The sequence below is a fragment of the Xyrauchen texanus genome, chromosome 28, assembly GCF_025860055.1.
Source record: "Xyrauchen texanus isolate HMW12.3.18 chromosome 28, RBS_HiC_50CHRs, whole genome shotgun sequence".
NCBI classification, from domain to species: Eukaryota; Metazoa; Chordata; class Actinopteri; order Cypriniformes; family Catostomidae; genus Xyrauchen; species Xyrauchen texanus.
Window position 1 is genome coordinate 19,072,501 of NC_068303.1, and position 25,807 is coordinate 19,098,307.

The window sequence follows — 25,807 nt, forward strand, 5'->3', positions numbered from 1 at the left end:
ATATATATATATATATATATATATATATATATATATATATATATATATATATATATATATATATATATATTTTAAAGATAGGTGTTCTTTTTCTGACGTATATCTCATGTTTTGTTAACTATACTTCAATTGTGTGCAGGGGCTTTTTCTCACCTAACAAGAAAACTAATCATCTCATTCCATAATTTTTGGTAGCATGAAATGTTCCTCTAAAATGACATTCATTAAACACTGTATACCAGCTTTTTATAGGTTTAAATGTATTATTCTTCTTCTTATGAATATTATTTAGAGGTGACTCTAACTGTGAAATTCTATCATATCTACAGTAAGTGTGCTTTGTCAGCAAGTGTAAATTAAGTGTATATGTACACTTAAAGGGATGGGTCAACCAAAAATGTATCATTTAGTAACCCCAGTGTTTTTCCGAAACTGTATGACTTTTTATCTTCTGTTGAAAACAAAAGACGTTAGACAGAAAGTTAGTCACTTTTTACTTTCGTTGCATCTTCTTTTCATTGAAAGTTAATGTGAGTCTCTCATTCTGCCTCCCATTTCCTTGTGTGTTCCACAGAAGAAAAGTGTAATATAGATTTGGAACAACATGAGGGTTTGAAATGCTGATAAAATTTCATTTTGGGTTGATCTATCCCTTTTAGTGTACATAAGGAAGTCATGTAACACACAAGAGCACAAAACTTTCACTTTCAGGATAGTATCCATGCTGATTCCAGCCACAAGCAAGGCCAGAGTGCGGCGTTCCGGGATCAGCCCCCTGCATTTAGCAGCAGAGCGTAACCGAGATGATGTTCTTCAGTTGCTGATTGAGGCCGGCTTTGACGTCAATGCCACGTTCTCTGAGGATCGCACTAAAATGTATGAAGATCGACGCAGCACTGCTCTCTATTTCGCTGTCATAAACAACAACACAGAGGCGACCACCATGCTCCTGGAGGCTGGTGCGAATCCAAACCTGGACACGTTCAACCCGCTCCTGGTAGCCCTGAGGCAGGGTTGCATAAAAACCGTGACTTTGCTGGTGGAACATGGTGCTAATGTCAATGCCTACATCCCAACTCATCCAACCACTTTTCCAGCCACTGTTATGTTCTGCATGAAGTACATGACCTTATTGAAGTATCTGATGGACAATGGCTGCAATGCCTTGTCATGCTTCAATTGTGTTTATGGCAACAATCCTCATCCACCTATAAAGACAACACATAATCAGAGGCGTAACAGAGATGAAAGTACCGAAAAGACCTGCATTCAGGTGGGTGGTTTGAAGCACACAAATTACAAGATTGATCGTTTTTGTTCTTTGAATTATTGTGTATGGCAGGGGTCTTTAACCATTTTCAGGTCAAGGACTCTTTGGTGGATAGAGAGACTGAGCAGTGACCCCCAGTTACATATTGTATAAAAATTTAGTGTTGTATTACGATTCGGTTAGTAGCATATTAAGGTATTTAAATGCTTTTTTATTATGCTTACTTTTGCAAAGTCATTATATGTACTTGTACATAATTTTTCCTTCTCTTCGTTTTACGTTAACTTCACTTTTAACTTTCAAGTTAAATTAACTTTAATTTTACTAGTTCTGTGAGATGATCTCCACTGACAACTACTCGCACTGGGCAGGACCCATTATAGACGTACTTCTTGACTATGTTGGTAATGTAAAACTCTGTGCAAGACTCACTGAACATCTGGACAGTTACCCTGACTGGGATTGCATCAAAGAGAAAGCAAGTATGTGCCCCCAAACATCTTACCATACCGGTTGCTTTAATTATTCACATATATGCAAATGATTTCAGTCACCTGTTTATTAATTTGCTGGTTCTGATTGCAGTACCTCCACGCCCACTGATGCAGCTCTGCAGATTTAACATCCGCAAACTGCTTGGGATCAACAGACTAAAGGAAATAAACAAGCTGCCAGTACCTCCAAGGCTGATCAAATTCCTAAACCATCAAGAACGAGAACAAGATTTGTGAGCCAACTTTTTAGTATTGAGTAAATTATAAAGATCAAATGCTTCTGTTTGCAGAAAGTGCTCTAAACTAAAATTATGGAATAAATGGCTTTTACATACTGATTTAATATTCACGCAAATACAACAACAAAAAATTACAGTGGTAGTAAAGGGCCGCAAAAACTTTTGTAACAATCAGGCCTAAACAGAATGTAGGGAAAAGGTGTCAAATAGATGTATTAAATGGGTACATAGTATTTGTATCTTTATAGTGGTGGCCAAATATATTGGCACCCTTGATAAATATGAGCACAGAATGCTGTGAAAAAAATCTGCATTTATTATCTTTTTGATCTTTCATTCCAAAAAATAACAAAAATCTAACCTTTAATTTAAGGAAAACAATCGAAACTCATTATCTTATTCTCATCTAAACGAATAACTCATTAAATAAATATTTTTCTCCAAAACATGTCGGCCCTAATTATCGGCACCCTTTCATTCAATAATTTTTGCAACCTACCTTTGCCAAGATAACAGCTCTGAGTCTTCTCTTATAATGCCTAATGAGGTTGGAGAACACCTGGCAAGGGATCTGAGACCATTCCTCCATACAGAATATCTCCAGATCCTTCAAATTCAGAGATCTGTGTTGGTGGACTCTCCTCTTCAGTTCACCCCACACATTTTCTATGGGGTTCAGGTCAGGGGAATGGGATGGCCATGGCAGAACCTTGATTTTGTGGTCAGTGAACCATTTTTGTGTTGATTTTGATGTTTGTTTTGGATCATTGTCCTGCTGGAAGATCCAACCACGGCACATTGTAAGCTTTCTGGCAGAGGCAGCCAGGTTTAGATTTTCTATATGTTGGTATTTGATAGAGTCTGTGATGCCATGTATCCGAACAAGACGTCCAGGACCTTTGGCAGAAAAACAGCCCCACAACATTAAAGATCCAGCACCATATTTAACGGTGGGCATTGGGTACTTCTTATCTCTGTGTGCGCAAAACCCATCTCTGGTGTTTGCTGGCAAAAAGCTCTTTTTTTGTTTGTTTCATCTGACCATCGAATCTGGTCCCGTTTGAAGTTCCAGTAGTATCTGGCAAACTGAAGATGCTTGAGTTTGTTGTTGGAGGAGGGCAGAGGCTTTTTTTTTTTTAAACCCTCCCAAACAACTTGTAGTGATGTCTGATATTTTATTTGAGGCTTTCTGACCCTAAGACCCAACACATTTTTGCAAGTCTCCAGCTGTGATCCTTGGAGATTCTTTGGCCACTTAAACCATCCTCCTCACTGTCCATGGAGACAATAGACACTCATCCATTTCCAGGCCAATTCTTAAGATCTCCAGTTGATTGGAATTTTTTAATTATTGCCCTGATGGTGGAAATTGGCATTTTCAATGCTTTAGCTATTTTCTTATAGCACTTCCCAACATGATTTGGAGAAAATATTTAACAATGAGACATTTCTCCTCTTTCAAATGTTTTATTTCAATTAAATGTTAGATTTTTGTGAATTTTGTGAAAAGTTCAAAAGGATAAACAATGCAGATTTTTTTTGTTTAGCATATTTACCAAGGGTGCCAATATTTTTGTCCACCACTGTATATGTATGCTTGTTTGAGAAAAAAATAATGTTATGGAGGTGGCATTGATAATAATAACACAGAAATAAGTAATTGTTAGTATTTGCAATGTTGTAGATATATTTGTACTTTAAGCATCTTTATATTGTATTGTTTTAGCGTTTTTACAAGATTTTCTTGTAGTCAGGTAAAAGTTTTTCTGTATATTGCAGTTTTGTTTGTTCATGATTAATAAAGTCTGACAAGATATCATAACCACAGGCAACAAAAGCCAACACTCAGAGAATAAAGCACATTCTTCAAACCATGACATCTATGTATGTTTTAAATGGCAATACATTTACAATGATTTATTCAGTCATTTTAAATAAAAAAAAATGTCCAACCCTTTTTGAATAACATGTTTGTTATGCCCAAAAATGTTGCTCACATACTGTGCATTTTTCAAGATGCATTTTTCTTTCTTGCTGCCAAACCAAGGTAGTTATAATTGATTTATCAACACCGTTACCATCTAAATCTCCAGACATGACATGCAGATTCTGTTACAGATATTGGCGGGAAAGCATATTATGTGATTTGCCGGAAACCTAGAAACACTGATTGAGATCAGCCCAAATTCTCTTTAATAAATACATTTTATCTAAATGGTAATCGGTAGACGTGGACCTCCTAAAGGAAGCTGAAATGGTGAAATTGTCTCGTTTTGCACTTGACAAGTTTTAAGTGTTAAAAAAACATTGAATAATGCAAGTAGCCTACCTACGTTACCTACATGTTGACATTAGTTTAACAGCCCAGACACACACACACACACACACACACACACTATATATATAAATAAATCGCAATATCCAATTACATCGTTAGCCATGCACCTGGCTGAGGGATCGGTAAATATTCTTGCTTTAGTGATTTTGCAATGAAAATTACATTAATTTATTTAAAAAACAAAACACTTAAATCAAATACATTTCTAAATTCAAATTGCACTCCAAACGATATTGAAAATAAATTAAAATAAAGTGTTGAAAAAAATTAGATACAAGTAACCACCTTTCCATTTACCATCAGGCAAGTATCCGTCTAAACATGCAGGGGGGAAATTACACAAATGAAGACATAACAACAATAAAAAAAAATCAAAATAATAATTATAATGATGATAATAATCACTGAAATATAAATCATGGTTTGAGATGAACCTGTTTGTGTATTATTTTATGTTTTAATCATTGATGTATAGGTTGCAGAGTTATTTACAATAAACTACTCAGTGGAAATAAAGTGTACAGAACTCAGATGTCGGAGGTCAATTGCAGCTCTCATAGACAATACTGTTCTTGCAAAAAAATTAAAATAATAATTTAGATGACAGAAACAAAGAAAGAGTGAGAACCTTTTACATGCGCGTGTTCACGAGACTGCACGCCTCAGTAGCTACAAGAGTTTCCTCAAGTAAGAGTCTGTGGGCAAATTATTTTTAATATTAATTTGATAATAATAATAGCCTAACAATAATAATAATTTAAAGCATTAATGTGAAAATGAGCCAAATATCATTGTCAAAGGCATCAGCTATCACTCTGACCATTGTCGATCCCCGAGATCATCATCTGTCGGCACAACCATAATGTGCATTTTTCTCTATAAATTAACAAAATGTTCAGACAGTCTCCTTGCTGGTTTTTCCAACACATTCAGAATCCTTACCACTTTTGCCGGTGTAGCTACGTCTCACTTCGTGTGCGCTTGTAAAATGTATATTGTAAAGGCTCATTACGGTTTATTATTTCTCTGTAATGTAGAACATTGTTAGCAAATGTTACTTACATTCTTTCTCAGCCCTGGAACTCTGATGCCCCCCAAAATATATACATATATATATATATATGCGGTCAAATATATAGCACACATACATTACCCAGACATCTATTTTATCTGTGCATTTACATCTGGAAGATGTATTTTTTTAGATTGTTTGCTCATCTGCAATAGGTATACAAGATCTCTCAGTTATCAATAATGTCTTTGAGACATTTATGATTTAGAATGTTTGTAAATCGGATCTTTTTATAGGTGCACTCAGTAATTTTCTCCTCATTAAAAAAAGGTTTTATTCTTAAAGACATGAATTGTAATTTTGCAATATATCATCACCACTCATATTAAAATGATGACTCCTGTTATATCAGTAACATTTAAAAAAAATTTGAATCTACATGGAGAGGATCTTCACATGGGGGCTGCCATGTTAGAATCACATGACCAGCCAAATACTACTTGCATAATCTCAGTAACCATCCTGTTATTTGACACTTTCACTAATAGATTAAACATGACTGTGAATACAACATTTCTACAATGGCATCTGAAACTGAAAACTATTTATTTTAAATTATGCTGCATTCAAGCCACTAGGTGTCAGTGTAAGTCCAATACTACACAAAGACAAAAGTTATTGAGCGCACCTTTAAAGGGCACCTATTATGGCATTTAAAATGTTCCTAATATTGTTTTGGGAGTCCCCAACAACAGTTTTACATGCATGCAATGACAAAAAACACTTTTGTTGTCTTATAATATGCATTTATGTTTACCTGATTTGCTCACCGACTCCCAAATGATTCGTTCAACGACTCATTTTTCCAAACCCCTCCTTTGCGTGACGCTTATCTGCGGTGATTGGTCAGATGACCCAGTCAGTTGTGATTGGTATACTCTGTGCAGAGATTGTCGGAAACGGAACGCCCATCACCGCTTTGTAGTAAAAAAATCAAAATCAGAGAAGGAATTTGAGTTGATTTATGTTAGCGATCATAGCCCAAAGTTCGGTGGTAAACACCCAATCAGTTATTGTTTGCGTTAGCACAACGCATAAACATATTGGTAAAGCAATGCATTACTACAAGTTATTGCTCTATTCTTTATGACAACTCCAATAACATCGACAAACATTTCACATATTTAAAAAAAATTGACATTGGAGACCTAGAAGCTGCGCTGAGCATAACTTACACAACACACACAAATACATATTAAGCATGCTAAAAAACACACAAAAGCAACAATTATTAATAATACTTACAGGTTGTGATTCGGAGGAGGAAGCTGATCCAAATAAACTTGGTACTGAACCTTCCTTCAGTATCAACCAGCTCGCGAATCCACACTTGAAAGCATTCATGTTCGTAAAGCAAATCGTCATTAAAATGACGCGAACACAGCACAAGGTTCAGGCTATACTTGTGTGGTATAGTTGTAAATATAAACTCTAGACACTGATTCTTCACATGCTTGTCCCTGGGCAGTGAAAAAAAAAGGTCACTTTTGATATGCACTTCAGAACACAGCGTCTTGTTGTCGACATGATGTTTTCAAGTTTTCCCTGGTGTCTGCGCGCGCAATGAGTGGGCGCGGTCAATTTGATAATTTTTCATCTTGACGTCACAACGAAAAGGAAAATTACTCATTGGAAAAATGATTCATTAAATTGACTCAGAGTCAACTCCTACTTTTGAGAGACAATAACTTTTTTACGGTGAACTTTCATATATAAAACTTTGCAGGATGTTTTTGTTCACTTAAATCTATGTTACACACTACATGAAAGGTAATTTTCAAAATTCCATAATAGGTGCCCTTTAATATCAGCTGAAAATCATGTGACTGCATCTGTTTCTGAAGAAGGGCAAATCCCAGATCAGTTGTGATCTTAAGATCCCAATGCAGTAAAGCTGAATTCACACTGGGCTTTGATATCAGGAATTTTCCAGAGAGCCTTTTGTGTGAATGCAAGCCCAAGTGAGCCGGAATGCCTGGAAATTTTATCCTGGCATCAGTTTGCCCCTGGTGTCTGTATGCTGAAGTAACAAATTGTCTCTGGAGAAATAATTACCTGTTCAAAACATAAGATTACTTCAAATAAATTGATTGTGTGCAGTCTATCATTGTAATCATTTATCTCCCACTGAAATAAAAGCAGTAAACTTGCTTGTGGATCCTGAAAAAGGGTCACAACTGTGCTGGCAATGGGCTCATGGCTCGCGGGGGGTCTACACCACTGTATCAATCCAAATAATTTTAAAGCATGATTTTCAATGACATTTTTCAGTTAAACTGCTCAATGAGGACTTTTCCACATTTCTGAATCCAAAAGGTGATTCTTTTATCATTAAGGCAGGACTATATTCTATATCTGCGATATTGGGTTTTCCAAGTTCTTCCATTAATTTAAATGCAAGTGCTCCATCTAAATAGTCTCTGACCATAGTTATTGTTACTGATTCATGCATTTATCCACTCACTTACAAAATCCCAGCACTGTCAGTGGTTTATTTTAGCACTTGTTAGGTTATGAAATATAAAATGCTAAATATTTATTTGATCGTTTAATTTTTTCAATTTATCAAAACAATTAAAAAATATCTGCACATAACATTCATATTCACGAGCTTCGCCATTTCGTGAAGTTACAAAAGCATGTCTTTAACTTTGTTTAGTTTGACAACCACTTTCTGGGTACTACTACCTCTGCAGGTACAGTGAGTGTACTCATATGTTTTGTTTTGTTTTTTTAGTGTACTCATATGCGCTAATACAGTACATCGTCCAGAAGGCAGTTGACGTGATAGGCAGTTTTGATTACCCACTGGAGGGTACTACAGATGGCGTACAGCTTCAAACCATATGGTTGGTGATGCAGTAGGACAAGCATCATGCATCTGCAAAAGTTCTTAAGCATCCAGACTGGTAGGTGCAATTTATTCAGCACATTTATAGTCCACAAAATACCCTAATGACATTAACATAATGTGGTCAAAAGACCCAATAGGCCAACTGTGATGCAGTAGAACATGCATCTGTAAAGGTTCTTAAGTAGCCAAACTGGTAGGTGCAATTCAATGGCAGCCTGTGCATTTTAAGTCTAGGCCTTCTGTGCAATTCATGTCATTAAGAAAACAGTTTCACAATGAATAGGGCACCCTTTGCCTATGGACATCATACATCAGAGCCAACTAATGATACCAATTGACATTTTAATAACATACACACGAAAGCCTTGAAAACTTGAAACGACACTGAATGCTCAAGCAAAGCAAGCCTAATTTTAACTACAGCATGATTTTTTTGTGAAATGAACATCTCCCGACATTCAAAAATCATACTTTTTCCATATGAATCTACCAAGGTCTATAACACATGGAAAAGGCTATCTAATAATATTTGATAATTAAATGTTGCTCACTTGCAATAAATTGTTTCGTCAGGGTACAGGGGTACTTTTCAAAACTTCAACTGACACTGAATACTCAAGCAGCCTAATTTACACTTAGAAAACTGCTGATGCTGCAAAAACAATGTAAAAAGCACTTACCAATTTAATTGAAGTGAAAATCAGACCTTCTTTCCTGTTTAATAAATTAAACAATCTCATGATGATGCATAACATCTCAGGCTTTTAAATTAATAGGGATCTCTTTCTCAATGGAAATAGCGGCAGTGCTGACAGCCGAACAGTCAGAATGATCTCGCACTCTTTGCTTTCGAATGACGTACATCACTTAAAGCGTGATTGCGTCACTAAGGGCCAGCTAGAAGGCCCCGACCGGGACATATCCTACAGTCCACACCAATCAAGAACAAATAAATCAATCTGACATTAGATGGCTAAAGAGCTGTTCAGCCATGATGTCAATTTGTAGGCGAACCTGGAAGTCTAATTCACCATGGATTCCCCCTGGATTTTCCTATGGGCTTTTCTAATGGGGTTTTTGAACTTATGAGTTAAATAAGGTCTGTGGAAAACATTACTTTGCTATACATGAACGTTTTGTCTACAACAACAACTACACACTTGCATACCTAAAACATTCATTTTGAAGCTGGCATGAGTTTTTACATTTTTTTAATAATATGTAATTAATTAAGGCTTCAAAATTCACTTTTGAGGTATGAAAGTGTGTAATTTAGGTTGTTGAACAAAACGTTGATGTATCGTCAAGTAATGTTTAGGCTACCACTGACCCTATTTTCTTATAGTTCTCACTATAAACCCATTCTAAAAACCCATATAAAAATAAAGAGGGTGCCTATGGCAAATTCTCTTCCAGGTTTTTGTACTACAAGCTGAACAGCTCGATTCATTGCACTGTTACGGGATTCTGTAGAAATTCTGAAGGCTTAAAGGGGTGGGAGTTCCCTATCGAGAGGTCTCTCCTATTGCGTAAGTAGCTTACTCTATGGGAAAACTCCGTTTCTCGAGAAATATTGAAGTCTTTATGTAAAACGCATTGCAGCTGCACAGCAGACAGTAATGAGCGAGGCAGCTCGGTCATTGGCTGTGCTGCGGCAACTGCTCGAACCAATGACGGGGCGACTCTGAACGCGCGACCAATGGGCGCGCGCCTCGCGTTCGCGCGCTCAGAGCCCGCTGAAATTAGCATAGCCAGGCTATATAATGGGCACCCCGTCATACGAGTTCCTTTAGATTTAATCTCCTTCAGCCTGAAATAATCCGGATTGTTGGAGTCTTTCGCCTGCCGTTGACAAGCCTACAGCAGGACTGTTAAGAGGACGCCGGCACCTTCAGCCGCCTTCGAAGCCTTCTGCTACGCCATCCGGCGCGCATCACTATATTCTTTTTACTAAGCTACTTTGCAAGTGTTCGCCTTTGCGACACTTTTTGTATTTAGTAAAAGAGCAAATTCGAGACGTTGTTCCAAATGCCTTCGACCTGCACCTCGTGCAGAGGCCTTCTTCCTGACAGGGACCATCACATTATCTGCACTCGCTGCCTGGGCCCTGACCACGCAGAAGCTGGTTTCACTCGAGGCGGATGCCCCGAATGTGACTCCCTGGGCCTCAACGAGCCGCGCGCTTGCTTCGCCGCCTTCGCCGCGAACGAGCCTGCTACCACCGTGCTGCCGTCCCCTCTGTTCGAGCCGCGCAAGAAAAAAGCGCCGCTCACGGAGGCCGCCAGAACACGCGGACTTCAGTGACGTCACGCCGGGCCAGTCCCCGCGTGCTTCACCACCACCCGAGAATTCCCCGCCACCAGTCCAATTCACGCAGACGGACCAGCACCCCTCCAAAAGAGCGTTGGGTCTCATCTCGTTCGGCGCGCCAGGGGACGACGGTGAAAAGGATGACAGCCTTTCCAACTGGCCGGGCTCGGCCTTCGACCCCACGCCGTCGACATTAGCGGACACGAGCACGGGCACCAGCACGGTAAGAGAGTTCGCTGAACGCTTCACTGCAGCGAGCAAAACGTGTAAAACATTACCCAGTCCCCTTACAGGCGGCTGGAAATGTCTGTACAGCAGTCAATGGGCCAGTCACAGAACTCGCTCACCTGCAATCAAATGCCGTTTTAACGGCAACACACAGAAATCACAAGAGTCATTTTCTGCCTGTGTCACTAAGGGGTCACGTGTCCACACTAAAGTGCGCACTCCCACATATCAATACTGTCCAAACAGTGCCGAATACTTTTCCAGCTCGAGCTGGACGCCCCATAAATGTAGATCGTGTGCCTATTGTCATGTATGCACCACTACACACAAGCACTGTTCCCACAGTTATAAACACTTCCCCAGTAAAAGCGGGGAAATACTATAAATGTAGCGCGTGTGCCTGCTGTCCTGCATGCACCCCTACACACAAACACTGTATGCATGGCCAAAAACCCCGCTGCTAGCGGGAGGCTTTATGAAAGTGGCGCGTGTGCATATTACAATGTATGCACCCCCACCCGTAAGCGCTGCCCATACAGTTCCAAACAGATCTCTGGCTCACGCCGCGAGCATCACAGATGCGACGCGCGAGCCTGGAAACTCCCCGCTAAGAGCGGGAAGCTTTATGGAAGTGGCGCGCGTGCCTATTACAATGTATGCACCCCCACCCGTAAACACTGTCGTTTCAAACATTTCTCCGGCTCTTGCTGCGAGCGTTACGGAGATAGCGCGCGTGCCTGTAATCTCACACGCACCCCTGCACTCAACAAAGCTGCTCAGCGCGCGCCCGCGCCTCTGAGAGCTGTAAGCTCAGTGTTAGCATATTTTCTGCCTGTGTTACTAAGGGGTCACGTGTCCACACTAAAGTGCGCACTCCCACAGTTACAAACACTGTATGCATGACCAAAAACACCCCGCCACGAGCGGGAGGCTTTATGTAAGTGGCGCGCGTGCCTACTACAGTAGATGCACCCCCACCCATAAGCGCTACCCATACAGTTTCAAACAATTCTGTGGCTCATGTCGCGAGCATCACAGATGTGACGCGCGAGCCAAGAAACTCCCCGCTAAGAGCGGGAAGCTTTATGAAAGTGGCGCGTGTGCCTATTACAATGTATGCACCCCCACCTGTAAACACTGTCTATACAGTTTCAAACATTTCTCCAGCTCACGATGCGAGCATTAAGGAGATAGCGTGCGTGCCTGTAAGCTCACACGCACCCCTGCACTCGGCACTCAACACGGCTGCTCAGCACGCACCTGCGCCTCTGGGAGCTGTAAACTCAGTGTTAGCACAAGGCAATTTGCCAGTGGGGCCCATACGTCACTGCGACACGCCCCCAGCCAACATTCAGCCCATATCTGTGCGAGCAAAAGCCTGGGAAAAAATCCCCGACATGCCAAAATGGGTTTTGAACATAATAAAACACGGTTACTCACTTCAATTCGCTCGCAGACCACCCCGCTTTTCAGCGGTGGTCGAGACGAAAGTGAGGAAAGATGCGTCACATGTTCTGGTGGCCTCCGCCCCATCCTAGATCTCAGACATCTGAACAAAGCTTTTATGATTCGCTCGTTCAGAATGTTAACAACCAAACATATCCTCGCGCAAGTTCGCCCCGGGGGTTGGTTTCTATCAGTGGATTTGAAAGACGCTTACTTTCACATTCCGATAGCGCCTCATCACAGGCCTTTTCTGAGATTCGCTTCGAGGGACAGTCATACCAGTACACAGTACTACCATTCGACCTATCATTGGCCCCCGTACATTCACGAAATGTATGGACGCGGCACTTTCCCCTGAGACAGCGGGGAGTGCGAATACTGAATTACCTCGACAATTGGCTAATCATAGCACAATCAGAGGGGTCAGTTAACGACGCACAGATCTTGGATTATCAGCCATCTAGAATGCCTGGGTCTGAGAATCAATTTTGCAAAGAGCGTGCTATCCCCCAGCCAGAATATCTCTTCTGGGAATAGTGCTAGACTCAGTGCAGATGACAGCGCGCCTCTCATCAGAGCACGCGCTCTATTCGACGCCTTGCAACATCATTCAGAAAGGGCGCGCGCGCCCCCGTCAAACGATTTCAAAGAATGCTCGGTCTCATGGCCTCGGCATCAGCTGTACTCCAGCTAGGATTGTTGCACATACGTCCTCTCCAGCGCTGGCTCAAGAGCCGTGTCCCCACTCACGCGTGGCGCTCGGGCCACTTTTTGATCAGCGCGAATCACGGCTGTATAAAAGCCCTGACGCCCTGGAAAGCCATCAACTGGTATCAAAGCGTGAGTCTGGGCGTGAACACGCGGAGAAAAATGATCACGACAGATGCCTCCAAAATAGGATGGGGGCCCTTTACGAGGGCAGGCCTGTCTCCGGCTTTTGGTCAAACCCGGAAAAGCGCCTACATATAAACTGTCTGGAAATGAAGGCGGTCGCCTTGGCTCTCAGAGCCCTGCTTCTGTACCTGAAAAACGAACACGTCCTGGTCCGAACGGACAACATGACGGTAGTTTCGTATATAAATCGCCAGGGTGGACTTAGGTTGAGCTCCCTGCACTCTATGGAAGGCCCTCCATGCATGGCCCCTCAACGGGTTCCCGAGAACCTCCCCAGTGGAGTTTTGAGAACCATCACTGAGGCGTGAGCACCCTCTACGAGGCGCTTATATGCCCAAAAGTGGAAAGTGTTCAGTGACTGGTGTGATACCAAGAGCTTGAACCCCAAATCGTGTGAGATACCAAGTGTACTCGCCTTTTTGCAAGAGCTGCTGGAGGCGGGTCGCACACCCTCCACGCTCAAAGTCTATGTGGCTGCCATAGCGGCGTCGCACAATCCCGATAAAGGACATTCATTAGGGAAAAACGATCTAATCATTCGTTTCCTAAGAGGCGCTAGGAGGATGAACCCTCCTCGCCCCCCCTCGGTGCCGATCTGGGACCTGGCCACGGTCCTGGACGCACTCAAGAGTGCCCCGTTAGAACCTCTCCGAACCGTGCACCTTAAACAGCAAAACTGCGCTCTTGCTGGCGCTCGCTTCAGTCAAGAGAGTGGGCGACCTGCACACGCTGTCATCAAGCGCTGCTTGCCTGGAATTTGGACCTAACGACTGCAGAGTTGACCTAAGGCCAAAGCACGGATATATTCCTAAAGTGCTCTCCACACCCTTCAGAGCACAGGTAATATCTCTGGCAGTGCTATCGTCCCCAGCAGACGAAAGCGACGCTAATTTACTCTGCCCCGTCAGGGCGCTCAGAGTATATTTGGAACGTTCTGCCCTGTTCAGACAGACGGAACAATTATTCGTATGCTTTGGCGGCCGCACTAAAGGTCTCGCAGTCTCAAAGCAAAGAATATCGCGCTGGATAGTGGATGCTATAGTGCTAGCTTATGAAGCCAAGGGGCTTCAATGCCCCTTAGGTGTTAGAGCTCACTCTACGAGGAGCATGGCCTCCTCGTGGGCTTGGTCGAGTGGGATACCCATTTAAGATATTTGTGCGGCGGCGGGCTGGGCCTCACCTTCGACATTTATCAGGTTTTATAACCTACAGGTCCCCTTATTGCATTCCAACATTCTATCAGCCTGACTGTAGAATGGACTGGAGTATGTATATGCTAAGCATTATCTCCTCCCTTATAAGGTCCGTCCCTGACCGACTTAGAGGATTTTTTATGCATATCAGTACATAGAAAAATGCATTCCAACATTCTATCAGCCTGACTGTAGAATGGACTGGAGTATGTATATGCTGAGCATTATCTCCTCCCTTATAAGGTCCGTCTCTGACCGACTTAGAGGATTTTTTATGCATATCAGTACATTGAAAAATGCATTCCAACATTCTATCAGCCTGACTGTAGAATGGACTGGAGTATGTATATGCTGAGCATTATCTCCTCCCCTATAAGGTCCATCTCTGACCGACTCAGAGGATTTTTTATGCATGCCAGTACATAGAAAAATGCATTCCAACATTCTATCAGCCTGACTGTAAAATGGACTGGAGTATGTATATGCTGAGCATTATCGCCTCCCTTACAAGGTCCGTCTCTGACTGACTTAAAGGATTTTTTATGCATATCAGCACATAGAAAACTCAGTACATAAGATATGTGCTTGTGTTTGTACTATGAGCGCCCCACCATGGACCACCTTGGAAGGGCTCTATACTATCCCATTATGTAGCTCGCCGTTGGCGGCTCGTGGAATAATCACTTTGCTTTAAGGCTCAGGCATCTGCCTCTGGCTTTATAGAGCGAAGTCAGCATGCACGGCGTTTTACATGGTGTTCCCATAGCGTAAGCTACTTACGCAATAGGAGAGACCTCTCGATAGGGAACAACTCGGTTACTAACGTAACCTCGGTTCCCTGAGAGGAGGGAACGAGTATTGCGTAATCTGCCGTGCTTGTGCTTGGTCAGTTCGCTTCAGTCGATTGAACCTAAAGGAACTCGTATGACGGGGTGCCCATTATATAGCCTGGCTATGCTAATTTCAGCGGGCTCTGAGCGCGCGAACGCGAGGCGCGCGTCGGCCCGTCATTGGTTCGAGCAGTTGCGCAGCACAGCCAATGACCGAGCTGCCTCGCTCATTACTGTCTGCTGTGCAGCTGCAATGCGTTTTACATAAAGACTTCAATATTTCTCGAGAAACGGAGTTTTCCCATAGCGTAAGCTACTTACGTAATACTCGTTCCTTCCTCTCAGGGAACCGAGGTTACGTTAGTAACCGAGTCGTTATGCTGCCTTAATGTGCAATCAGAATTATCCTACTTCCCACTTCTGAAGTGGTAATTATGAGTACGTCGTGTTCATGTGCTTTGTTGTCAGAAAAACAGGCAACATGAAAATCGATCCCGAAAGTCGCTCTTAATTTGCAGAAAATTAAACATTTCTCAACTTTGTTACGTCGCTGGACACGCCCACATCCGGTCACCGTGGCTCATGATGGCAGAAGTCAACAGCTCTCATTGAAAATTAATGCGTGTGGCTGGCAGAGTGAACAAAGCTTCACGCGCAGCTTCGCTATCGGGCTCGGCTGTGGGCATGCAATGTGAAACAGCCGTCACGCTTCGCTTGTAAGAATCAAGGAATAAATTCTCATTAGATACATGTTTTGTTTTTCCCAATTCATTCTTAGATGAATTAGGAGTGGAAAGTAATTGAAAATACATAGGCAAAAAGGTTAATGTGAATGAAAGGATGAAATATATGTATTTATTTTAGCAGACCCTACACGAATAATGGCCAAGAATTGACTGATGATTTTTAAGAGCATTTATTCGGTTCAAAAGATCCTTTAAATCACCTTTTAACTTCAGAAAATTGTCTTTAAACTCCAGAAATCACCGTAAAAGCTGACTGGTAAAACAAAAATACAAAACTATACATTAAATTCTTGTCTATTACCCTATGGCTGTGTTGAATTACAATATTATAACATCAACATTTTAATGACAAAACATACATTTTCCATGTTAATTGCATGAAACATCACAAAATCTAACATTATCAATGTAATTATGAATTACTTCTCAGTTTTTAATCTAAATCTTTTTCATACGATTAAACTCCTTGTACATATAAAGAGCAACAATATTTAACAAAATTACTGGTTTTAACTAACAGTTGATTTAAAAGTACCAGCCTTATGCCATTTCAGGGGGCCGTGCTTATACAACTATTTAACCTTTGTGGAGCTCTTTTCAATGTAGTGGCGCGTTTGCTCTTCGTTTTTCTAATGAAATTACCACTCTGGCTCCTAACGCAAAGACGAAGCTACGCTTTAAAATTAAAGTCTCACTTTTGCAAAAAAAAATTACGCAGGCAAAAAAGGACTTTAAAAAGTTTACACAACGCACATCCAACACATTGCATCCAGAATATATTACACAATTCATCAGAAGCACAACTGTTAATACCCTTCCTACATCGGACACTATAATCAAAAATGCTGTCTACCATGGAAACATCTGTTGCGGCCCGTCACTCTAACAGTAAACAAACAGGTGAGCCGTTCCATTTTGCTCTGGCACTACTTCTGCCAACAACACAGAGAAAAGTTTTAGAAAGTTTGTGTAGACAGCCTCAAGCCATCGCATCTAGTCAATGGACGCGCCCGGTGTAGACAGCTTGTCAGCATCATAAACAATCACGACATTTGAAATATTAACGAATGGTATTGTTAACTTGCGGTTTTGATCGAGTCCAAATGTGTTTTTAACTGTTCCATATCCTTCAGTGGCAATTCCTTGGCAAAGACTCGATTTATGACTGCTTCACAAGATGGACACATCCAGTTTATCATCCTGCACTGAGGTGCACATTGCCAGAAACAAATCAAAATGGTCAAAGTCGTCATCTAGTGCATGTTTACATACACCAACAATTAAAAATAGCACTGATAGTGGAAATAACAGTTTGTTGAGAAGTTTAAACAACAAAACAACAGGAGCCACAGCAGCTGATGAAAGGCATCTTGTATTCAGAGTTTAAACTTGACACTTGAGTCTTTGAAAAGCATGCCAGAGAGATGACATATAAATATTGTTATATATTATTGTATATTGGTATATAAAAATAATTCAGAATAGTCCAGATGGGTCCCTTTTCATGTTGAGGAGTAGGTAATCCACAGACAGTAGGCCTTTTGTCCTTCTCTCTGTCACTTCTTAAGAGCCAAGTGAGCACCAGTGGGCATGATGTTGTTGCTGTAGAGGCTGTCTTGAATTAATAAGTACCCCAAGTGACATAGAGTTGTTGCGGAAGTAGAGAATGAGGCGTTTTGCCAGCTTGGTTTCAATAAATGCTTTTATTGCTATGGGGATTAAGTTTTGAGTTCTGGAATTTACAGTATTTTTTTTTTATTAGAATGACCTCTTATATGCCAAAATATCAAGGAAAATTTTAGTCCACAAGACATGACCCCTTTAGTTACAACCATTGGGTCTTTTACATTAGGCATATAAGGCCAGAAGAGAAGGCTTTGCTGGCCCTGAAAATTCACCACTGGTGCAATTTATTCAGCACATTTATAATCCACAAAATGCATAGTTCATTTTTCTCCCTAATGACATTAACATAATGTGGTCAGTGTTGATTATGCTGCAATAGTAACACAGAAGCTGCCTCCATTTACTTTACCTGTACTATTTCAGGTCTGTTCTGGTGGCAGTCAGATAAGCCTTGTCACGCTTCCAGATGGTCAGACTGCTTATGGAGAGCAGAGCTGATGACATTGCAGATTCCCAGTATGTCTACTTCTTTCTCAACCAATGCCATGCTCTGCTTGAAGTGCCTTCCCTTGATGAAGTATAATATCTGTATTGCCAATTCCAGTTTTTTTTTTGTATGAAAGCAAAGTGCTCCTCCACTGATGTCCTCTTTCAAGGATGATCATGGTTGGCATAAAGAACAATCATCCACTAAGATATACAGTAGGCAATGAAAATGTTTAACTCCAATGTTATTTTTAAATAATAAATTGTATAATTGGTACGTGTGTAGTGGGATGCCTTTTGATTCCAAAAACGTGTCCTTTACAATACCACTCAACATTCTGTACACTCAAGCTTTGGTTTTATACATTCTTAAAATACATCGTTTATTTAGAATATAATGTATGTTTCTAAAAAATACATATTAAATACAGATTTAAACAAACTGTGTGCATTATCACTATGATGCATTACAGGAGCATCACTATACCTATTATTCTATGTGGATCACTTCTGCTGAGGCAGTTCTGCAAGGTAAAGGTCTGTCATCATGAAATGTTTAATAAACCTCATCATGAAAGACAACTACTCAAAAGAAACATGATATTTTGATGCATCATAATACAATACAAAAGCTATCCTTTCCCAATCTGAGAGAATTACAAATGCAAAATTTACCAATTTTAAATTGCACATATACTATGCATGTGACATTTAAAAGTAATAGACTTGATAAAAAATGTGTTAAAGAGTCTGTTAATGGTGCACTCAGTAATCTTTTTCCTTATTAAAAAAGTTGTATGGTCATTTTGATTGGAATGAAATTGTGAGCACTTACATGAAATAAAGACTCATCAGTAGCCTAATAAAAGCTGTTTTATTCTACACAGAGAGGGTCCCCTCATGGGGGCTGCCATGTTAAGATCACATAACTACAATATTTCTCGCTTGATCTAAGTAGCTAACAATCCTATGTTTAAACACATTGCATTTGAATGATACTGCATCCATGCCTCAGGTGTCAGTGTCAGTCCAAGACGAAAAACAAATTTCGAGTGCACCTTTAATGAATTTGCTGTGGCATAGCAACATATATTAGTCTTGTATACCTGTCTTTTAATTATCTGTGTTATGATATTAAAATTAAATGTTACATGAAATGCAGATATAAAAACCCTGTCGATAACAAATATCCAACTGTTATTCATTTTTTAAACCTTTTTCTTTCAGGGTAACACTTCAACACTTCAGTCTCATACTCATTTAAGTTCTTCAACCTACTGGTGGCCTCAGATGGTCATGTAACACTGGTCTTATTTGTGCTGTGCTGGCAGACATAGTGGCTTTGGGGGTTATAGATTTTCATGGGGATAGCAAAACACTGGCCAACTGCTAAAAGAAAGACCTTCTCAATATCCTATTGTATGCCTTATCTTCATCAGCAGGGGGCAAATTAAGAAACCACCCCTGTTCTTTGGTTGCTTTGCCTCATGTTTTCCTCTTAACAAATGTTTGGTTTGTAGAAGAGCAGTTTTTGTATTATTTTATTATTATTATTATTATTTATTATTTGTTCTACTGTTCCTAATCACTATAATATTCGCCACAATGACTCGATATCAGCTGAAGTTCAAAGGGTGTCATGATTTGACAAAGCACCCTTAATGATTTCATTATTTATCTGATTTTCTTTATTTGATTGTGAATAAAATATATGTTACTCAACATTAAGCTGCTTAAGAATTCAGCTTTTAACCACATCAGTTTTATCAGGCTCAATAACTATTTATATTTAACAGGCTATTTAGTAATATATTTCCAGGCAAGACAAAAAAAAAAAAAAAAATGTTTTTTGAGACTGTAGAGTGATAAATCAGAAATAGAAAGTGCTCTATAGAGTGCCATTTCCTCTGTTTTAACATATTGCTCAAGTTATTCATACACAGCCTTGTTTTGTTCAGATAATTATTTGATGTCTTTATAAAATAACCACAGGGTGGCAATGCAACTCCATAGCTAATAAAATGAGAACACTATAGGACACAAATACAAGGCAAATTGTTTTGATTATGGATGGGCTAAACAATGGAAGTGAAAATACATTTTTAAATGAACAAAATTAAGAAATAAATACATGAATAAGAATGATGAAATTGATTAATGAGCAAAATCCATAAGAACCACCTTATTCTACTTTCACAAGAATCTATGGGTTCAGATTCATAGTTATTATTGTTGCAAGTTAAATCCTGAAGACATTTTGCATATAGAACATAGATGTTTAAATTAATTGATTTTGAAAAGTTTTCTCTCTCCTTTTCCCTCTCTCAGAGCCCAGAAACCTACCATCATAGTATCCCACCACTCCACTACCCCAACATCTTACTCTTTGTTTTCCAATGCAACATTTATATGGATGAATGGCCATAGAAAGGTCAACAGAGAACATTGATTACACTCCTCATCATTAGAAGTGCCTGGGGAGGCGGTAAGTTGCCATTTGTTTTATGCAAACTCATGAGGGGCATGAAGTTTAAAAAAAAGCAAAAAAAGCAAAAGAGGCAGGGGCATTGTAGGGCTCTCACATTTAAGGAGGAGATGATTATTCCTTAGATATTCAAGACTGTAGAGTGTGACTTTGTGGTTTTACTAAATGCAGAGCTATGATATTAGGACCTATTAAAATGAAAGCTTAACCTATCTTAAAAAATATTTTTTAAGATAGGTAGACTTGTGGTTGCGAGCAGAGTGCCAAGGCTGCCCTCATCAAATGTTTAAGTGCCCCAGGAGGATTTTGGTGCAGTACTGTCTACACCACAGTAGGTAGAGTGTGATAAAGCTGTGTTGCTGATGGGCATATTTTCTCACAGCATTCACATGTGTGCAATCATGTTTGATACATCTGATTTCAAGGCTGAATTCAGACAATGGCTGCCTGACTGGGGTGCTATAGACTGAATCAAAATTAAATCTTCTCTGGTTACCTCAGTTCCCTGAGATGAAGGGAATGAGATATTATGGTAAACACTTTTGGGGAATTCCTTCTCCGACGACCTAGTTGAAGCCCTTGTATAATAATTGCAATCTTATGATTGGCGATGGTGTTTGAGCTCTGCCCCTTTAGGCACGCAGTTGGCCTATATAAGGTGGTGCGCAAACACTATTTCTTAAGAATTTTCCAACTGAAGGACAGGAACGCATCGCTCGCACCTAGAAACTCTAAATTAATAGTGTGGCCAGGTTTTGCAATGTCTCGTTCCCTTCATCTCAGGGAACCATGGTTAGATGTGTAACTGGAGACTTTATCTATCGATTCAGTTCACTCAACATTGCAGTAACTGCTTTTGGGGAACAGAGTCCCATCATGCATGGCGCCATACCCTGAGAGCTACACCAGGGTATAAACACTTGTAAAAGAATATGTATATGTGGTCACGGGCCGGCCAGGCAGTGACTTATTACAACCATATTTCAAGTGTATAGAATAATGAATGACCCCTCATGGTGACAACTAGATGGGAATTTAATCTTATGCTGGAAATATATATGAATCATATAATACACACAGTGTATACTACACCAGAGGTTGGGAGGGAGGTTTATTCTTATTGGAAATGCTTGTGACTTCTATTGGAAGTAAATTGAATAGCAGCCTACAAAGGCAGCTCTATTAAAAATATAGCAGGTATCCTGCCCGTAATAAGGAGCTTGGGCTCACCCATTGGTGTTGACATAGCAAGCTCTCTAGACAGAGAGGACTCATGCCTAGGTTATAAAATTTCGCAAACGTGTTCTGTGAAGGGCATCCTGCTGCAAAGCATATATCCTTTAGGGATACACTGTTTGTCCATGCCCATGAAGATGCTATGCCTTTGGTTGAATGCGCTTTCATGACAATAGAGCATCTCACGTCCTGTGATTCAAAAGTGAGAGCAATCGCATCAACGATCCAGTGAGAAAGACTTTGTTTGGAGATGGCCATGCCTGTTGGGCATCCTCCATAACAAACGAAGAGCTGATCTGACAGTCTAAACTGGTGGATATACTCCACATACAGTACATGTGTAATGCCCACACAGGGCATAATAAATGCATTAAGTGCGCCTCATCTGAATTAGATGATGGGGAAGCACCTTAGGCATATAGCCTTTTTTGGGCTTGATGGTGGTTTTGAAAGTCCTAGTCCGAATTGTAGACATGAACTGTCAACCGACAGTGCCTGCATATAACCCACCCGATTAACTGAGGCCAGGGCTAAAAGGAGTGTGGTCTTAGAGAAAGCACACGCAGCTTGCAACTCGCTCCCTTGAGGAACTGAAAAATAGAACATGTCTGCTCATGGATGAGTCAGACTCCGGGGCATGGTATGCTGACATAGTTGCTACCTAAGCGTTGATGTGGTGTTATCCGTGTCCAGTCGCTCTTCATCTCAAGGATCTCAGCTATGGAGCAGTTCACCACGTGAAGAGCATCAATTTGTATACACAGAGACATAGACGCATAGAGGTGTCTCGCTGCCTGCACTGAACACCTCCGTGATTACCACCTTTTGCCAGAAGACTGACCAAGCATGATGCTGTTAAAAGGTTGGAGCTGTCCAAGGTGCCAGAGCAGCCAGACAGCAGAGAATTATGCCAATGCGCAGTGAAAAGCATGTGATGTGTGCATGCCTTTTACAGCAAATGCTTTCTCTTTTATGTGAGAACATTCTTATGTGAACACCACACACAGAAACATATTTGTGTATCATTCCGGCGAACTGTGGCAGGGAATGAGTAGCGTATGAATGTGTGCGTTTCAATATTTGTGACTAACACATTTCAGATTTTTATGAAAACATAGTTTAGTGAACACAAAACACAGAAACAGCCTGCGTGAAGCCTCCCAGCAAACCCCAGCAGGAAGGGGAAGCATACAGCATGTAAATGTGCATGCATCTCGAGCCTGTGCAGAGCGAGCAGATGCAATAAGTACTTTCTCTATTGTGTGAAAAGATTGTTTATGTGAAAATCATCACACAGAAACAATACACATGCAATAACCCAGCGAACTACGGTGAGGAGGAGAAGTGAACAGCATATAAATGTGCATGTGTCGAGCATGTGCAGTGCGAACAGATGCAACCAGTGCTTTCTCCATTGTGTGAGAAAATCATCAATCAGAAATAATACACATGCAATCTCCCAGTGAACTGGTGAGGAGAACAGCGTATAAATGTGCATGCATTTTAAGCAGGTGCAGCGCGTGCAGATGCAATCAGCGCTTTCTCTATTGTGTGATAGCATTGTTTATGTGAACATAACACAAAGGAACACCCTTGTCTATCATACAGGCATATCCGGTGAGGATGAGCAGCGTATGAATGTGGTATCTCGCAGCAAGAACGTTCTCTATTTGAACACAACACTGAAACTATTGGATGGCTTGGCTGTCTTTGGCGGAGCCAGAGGAGAGGGGGCAGGTTTCTCTGCCCTGCGCTGATATGAAATAGGGTAGTGGAAGAGTCATTGGTAAGTTTTTGTGACCTACCATCTTGAGGCCACCACGAAACAATCATGACTATCTTGGCACGTATCAGCTTGAGTCGACGGCTGGTTTTGAACTGTGGCCTTCTGACTCTAAGGCCAACACTTAATGAGGAGAGTTAACACGCAAGCCGGATCTCCGGAAAGAATGGCGCTGAAAGAATGGCGCTGCCTTTTATGCAGTCTTTTATCGGCGACCAGACTGCAGGACCACTCATCCAGGTGAGATATTTCTGGCTCGACTGGAGGGGACCACTATAAACCGAGCTCCTCAACCACCCGCAAGGGGATGCGAATCAGCTTTTATCAGTGACATGCACACACTCCTCACACTCACTGGGGGAAGGGAGGCCGACATCTTCTGTAGACCACTTGCTTATATTTGATGCTGTGAGGGACACAACATCATCCCCTTCGTCAGAACCACCAACGTGATACGGCCGTGCACTTCAATAGAGGGCCAGACCTCATCACACGGATACTGTACTGGTGCAGACGCAACATTGGTCTAGGGGATCGCAGGGTCTTCCTCAAATTCAACCAAATCAAACTCATGGCCCTGTCGTGCCTCACTGTGTGAACCCTTGAGATCTAACACAGAAAAGGTGGGTGGGAGTGCATGGGAGGCAGGATCGTCCCTCAGAACGAGGGCGATCCTTGAGCAGAGCGTTTGGAGACTCATGATCTTGCAGTGAGGGTAGTCTCAATGAGAGCAGCAAACGCAGCTCTCATTTTCATCTAATGGCTGGATGTGCCGCTTTCATACGGAAAACTTGCTGAACATCATCTTGAAAAAGACGTGTTGTACACAAGCGGCTCTTTTATGTGATACATCAACATATTAATACGAACAGTATATATGAAAAGGATAAAATATCTCCTGCCATAATGCTGTGGGGAGCTGAGTGGTACAGGCAATGAGTCAACCTGTCTGTGTCTGCAGGGAAGTCCCGTCCGTTGGAGGTTGTCCGTCGACGGCGAAGAGAGGACTGTTCAAGACAAAATGATTATCATAGTCAAGACAAGACGATGTCAGACTTGAAGGATGAAGAAATGGTGTTCACGCACCTGCTTATGTAGGCCAACTGTATGTCTAAAGGGGCGGGGCTCAAACACCATTGGCAATAATAATATTGCTGTTATTATACAAGGGCTTCAACTAGGCCGTCGGAGAAGGAATTCCCCAATACTGCTATGTCAAGTGAACTGAATCGATAGGGAGCTCAGCTTAATTAAATCAAAGACAGCTGGGGATTTCATGCATTCGCAATTTCTTTACTGTTTGGAAATGTCAGATTTCTGCATGCATAAGTAATTAAGAATAGGCTGAATAGGTAACAGTATGGTTGTGGCTGAATTGTTGCATTAGAGGAAATGTATGACTGCATCCGCTCCTTGTATTGGAAAGAGAGAATCTTCCAATTTGCAGTTTCAGAGACACATTCTAGTGTTGTCAAAAATACCAGTACTCCAGTACCAGGTCGGTACTCAAACAAAAAAACAATTTACAATACCAGAATTTCTGAAGGTACCCGAGTACCGGGTCTTTCGAACGCTCACAGCAAGCAAAAGATGACGACAAGCAAAGTAGCTGCTGCTGCGGAGCCTCAACTTAATCTTGTCGAAAAGAAAAGTGGAAAAAGCCAGGTTTGGAAATTCTTTGGATTTGAGGCTAATGAAAAGGGAAACATCATAGATCAGCAAAAACCTATTTGTAAACGCTGCTTTCACAGTTTTCTGACGAAAGGAGGAAACATGTCAAACCTAATAAAGCACCTGAAAGACAGACACCTGGATTTATTCAAGCAAATAAAGCAGGTGAGTTTAAAAGCATATTATCATTTGCATTAGGGCTGAAACGTTTAGTCGACATTACGGACAATGTCGGAAATTTTTTTTTTAGAGAAAATGTTGTCTAATAGTCGTTTGATCTCATTTAACGTAACTGTAATGATGACGTGTGATAGCACACTGCAGATCACGCCTGATGGAGAAGAATTACACAGATCAGTCCAGATGCACTCTAAAATTTCACAGCTTCATCTTATGTAGATCCCAAAGTATTAGGGAATTATAAAAAATAAAAAAAAATAATCAATTCATAAGCACTCTCGTTGTGGAATAAGCGGAGCTCTTAAAAGGAAACATGCGTTACATCTTAAATGCAGTTATTTTAATGTGTTATAGCTTTATTAAAGTTCAAGTAATACAGAAGCAGCTCATGTTAATAATTATAAACTCTACGCGCCTCTTCTATGA

At 41.0% G+C, this 25,807-nt stretch overlaps 1 protein-coding gene across 1 annotated transcript; it reads left to right on the forward strand.

Moving 5' to 3' along the window:
• Window positions 1-616: 616 nt before the first annotated feature.
• LOC127622485 (ankyrin repeat and SOCS box protein 2-like) lies at window positions 617-18,627 on the forward strand (the record flags this gene model as incomplete). The annotated part of the gene is made up of 5 exons (XM_052096587.1): window positions 617-1,273; window positions 1,599-1,752; window positions 1,856-1,997; window positions 8,151-8,322; window positions 17,964-18,627. Coding segments are annotated over 4 exons (999 nt in total), but the record flags the coding sequence as incomplete, so codon positions are not given.
• Between the last annotated feature and the right edge of the window lie 7,180 nt (window positions 18,628-25,807).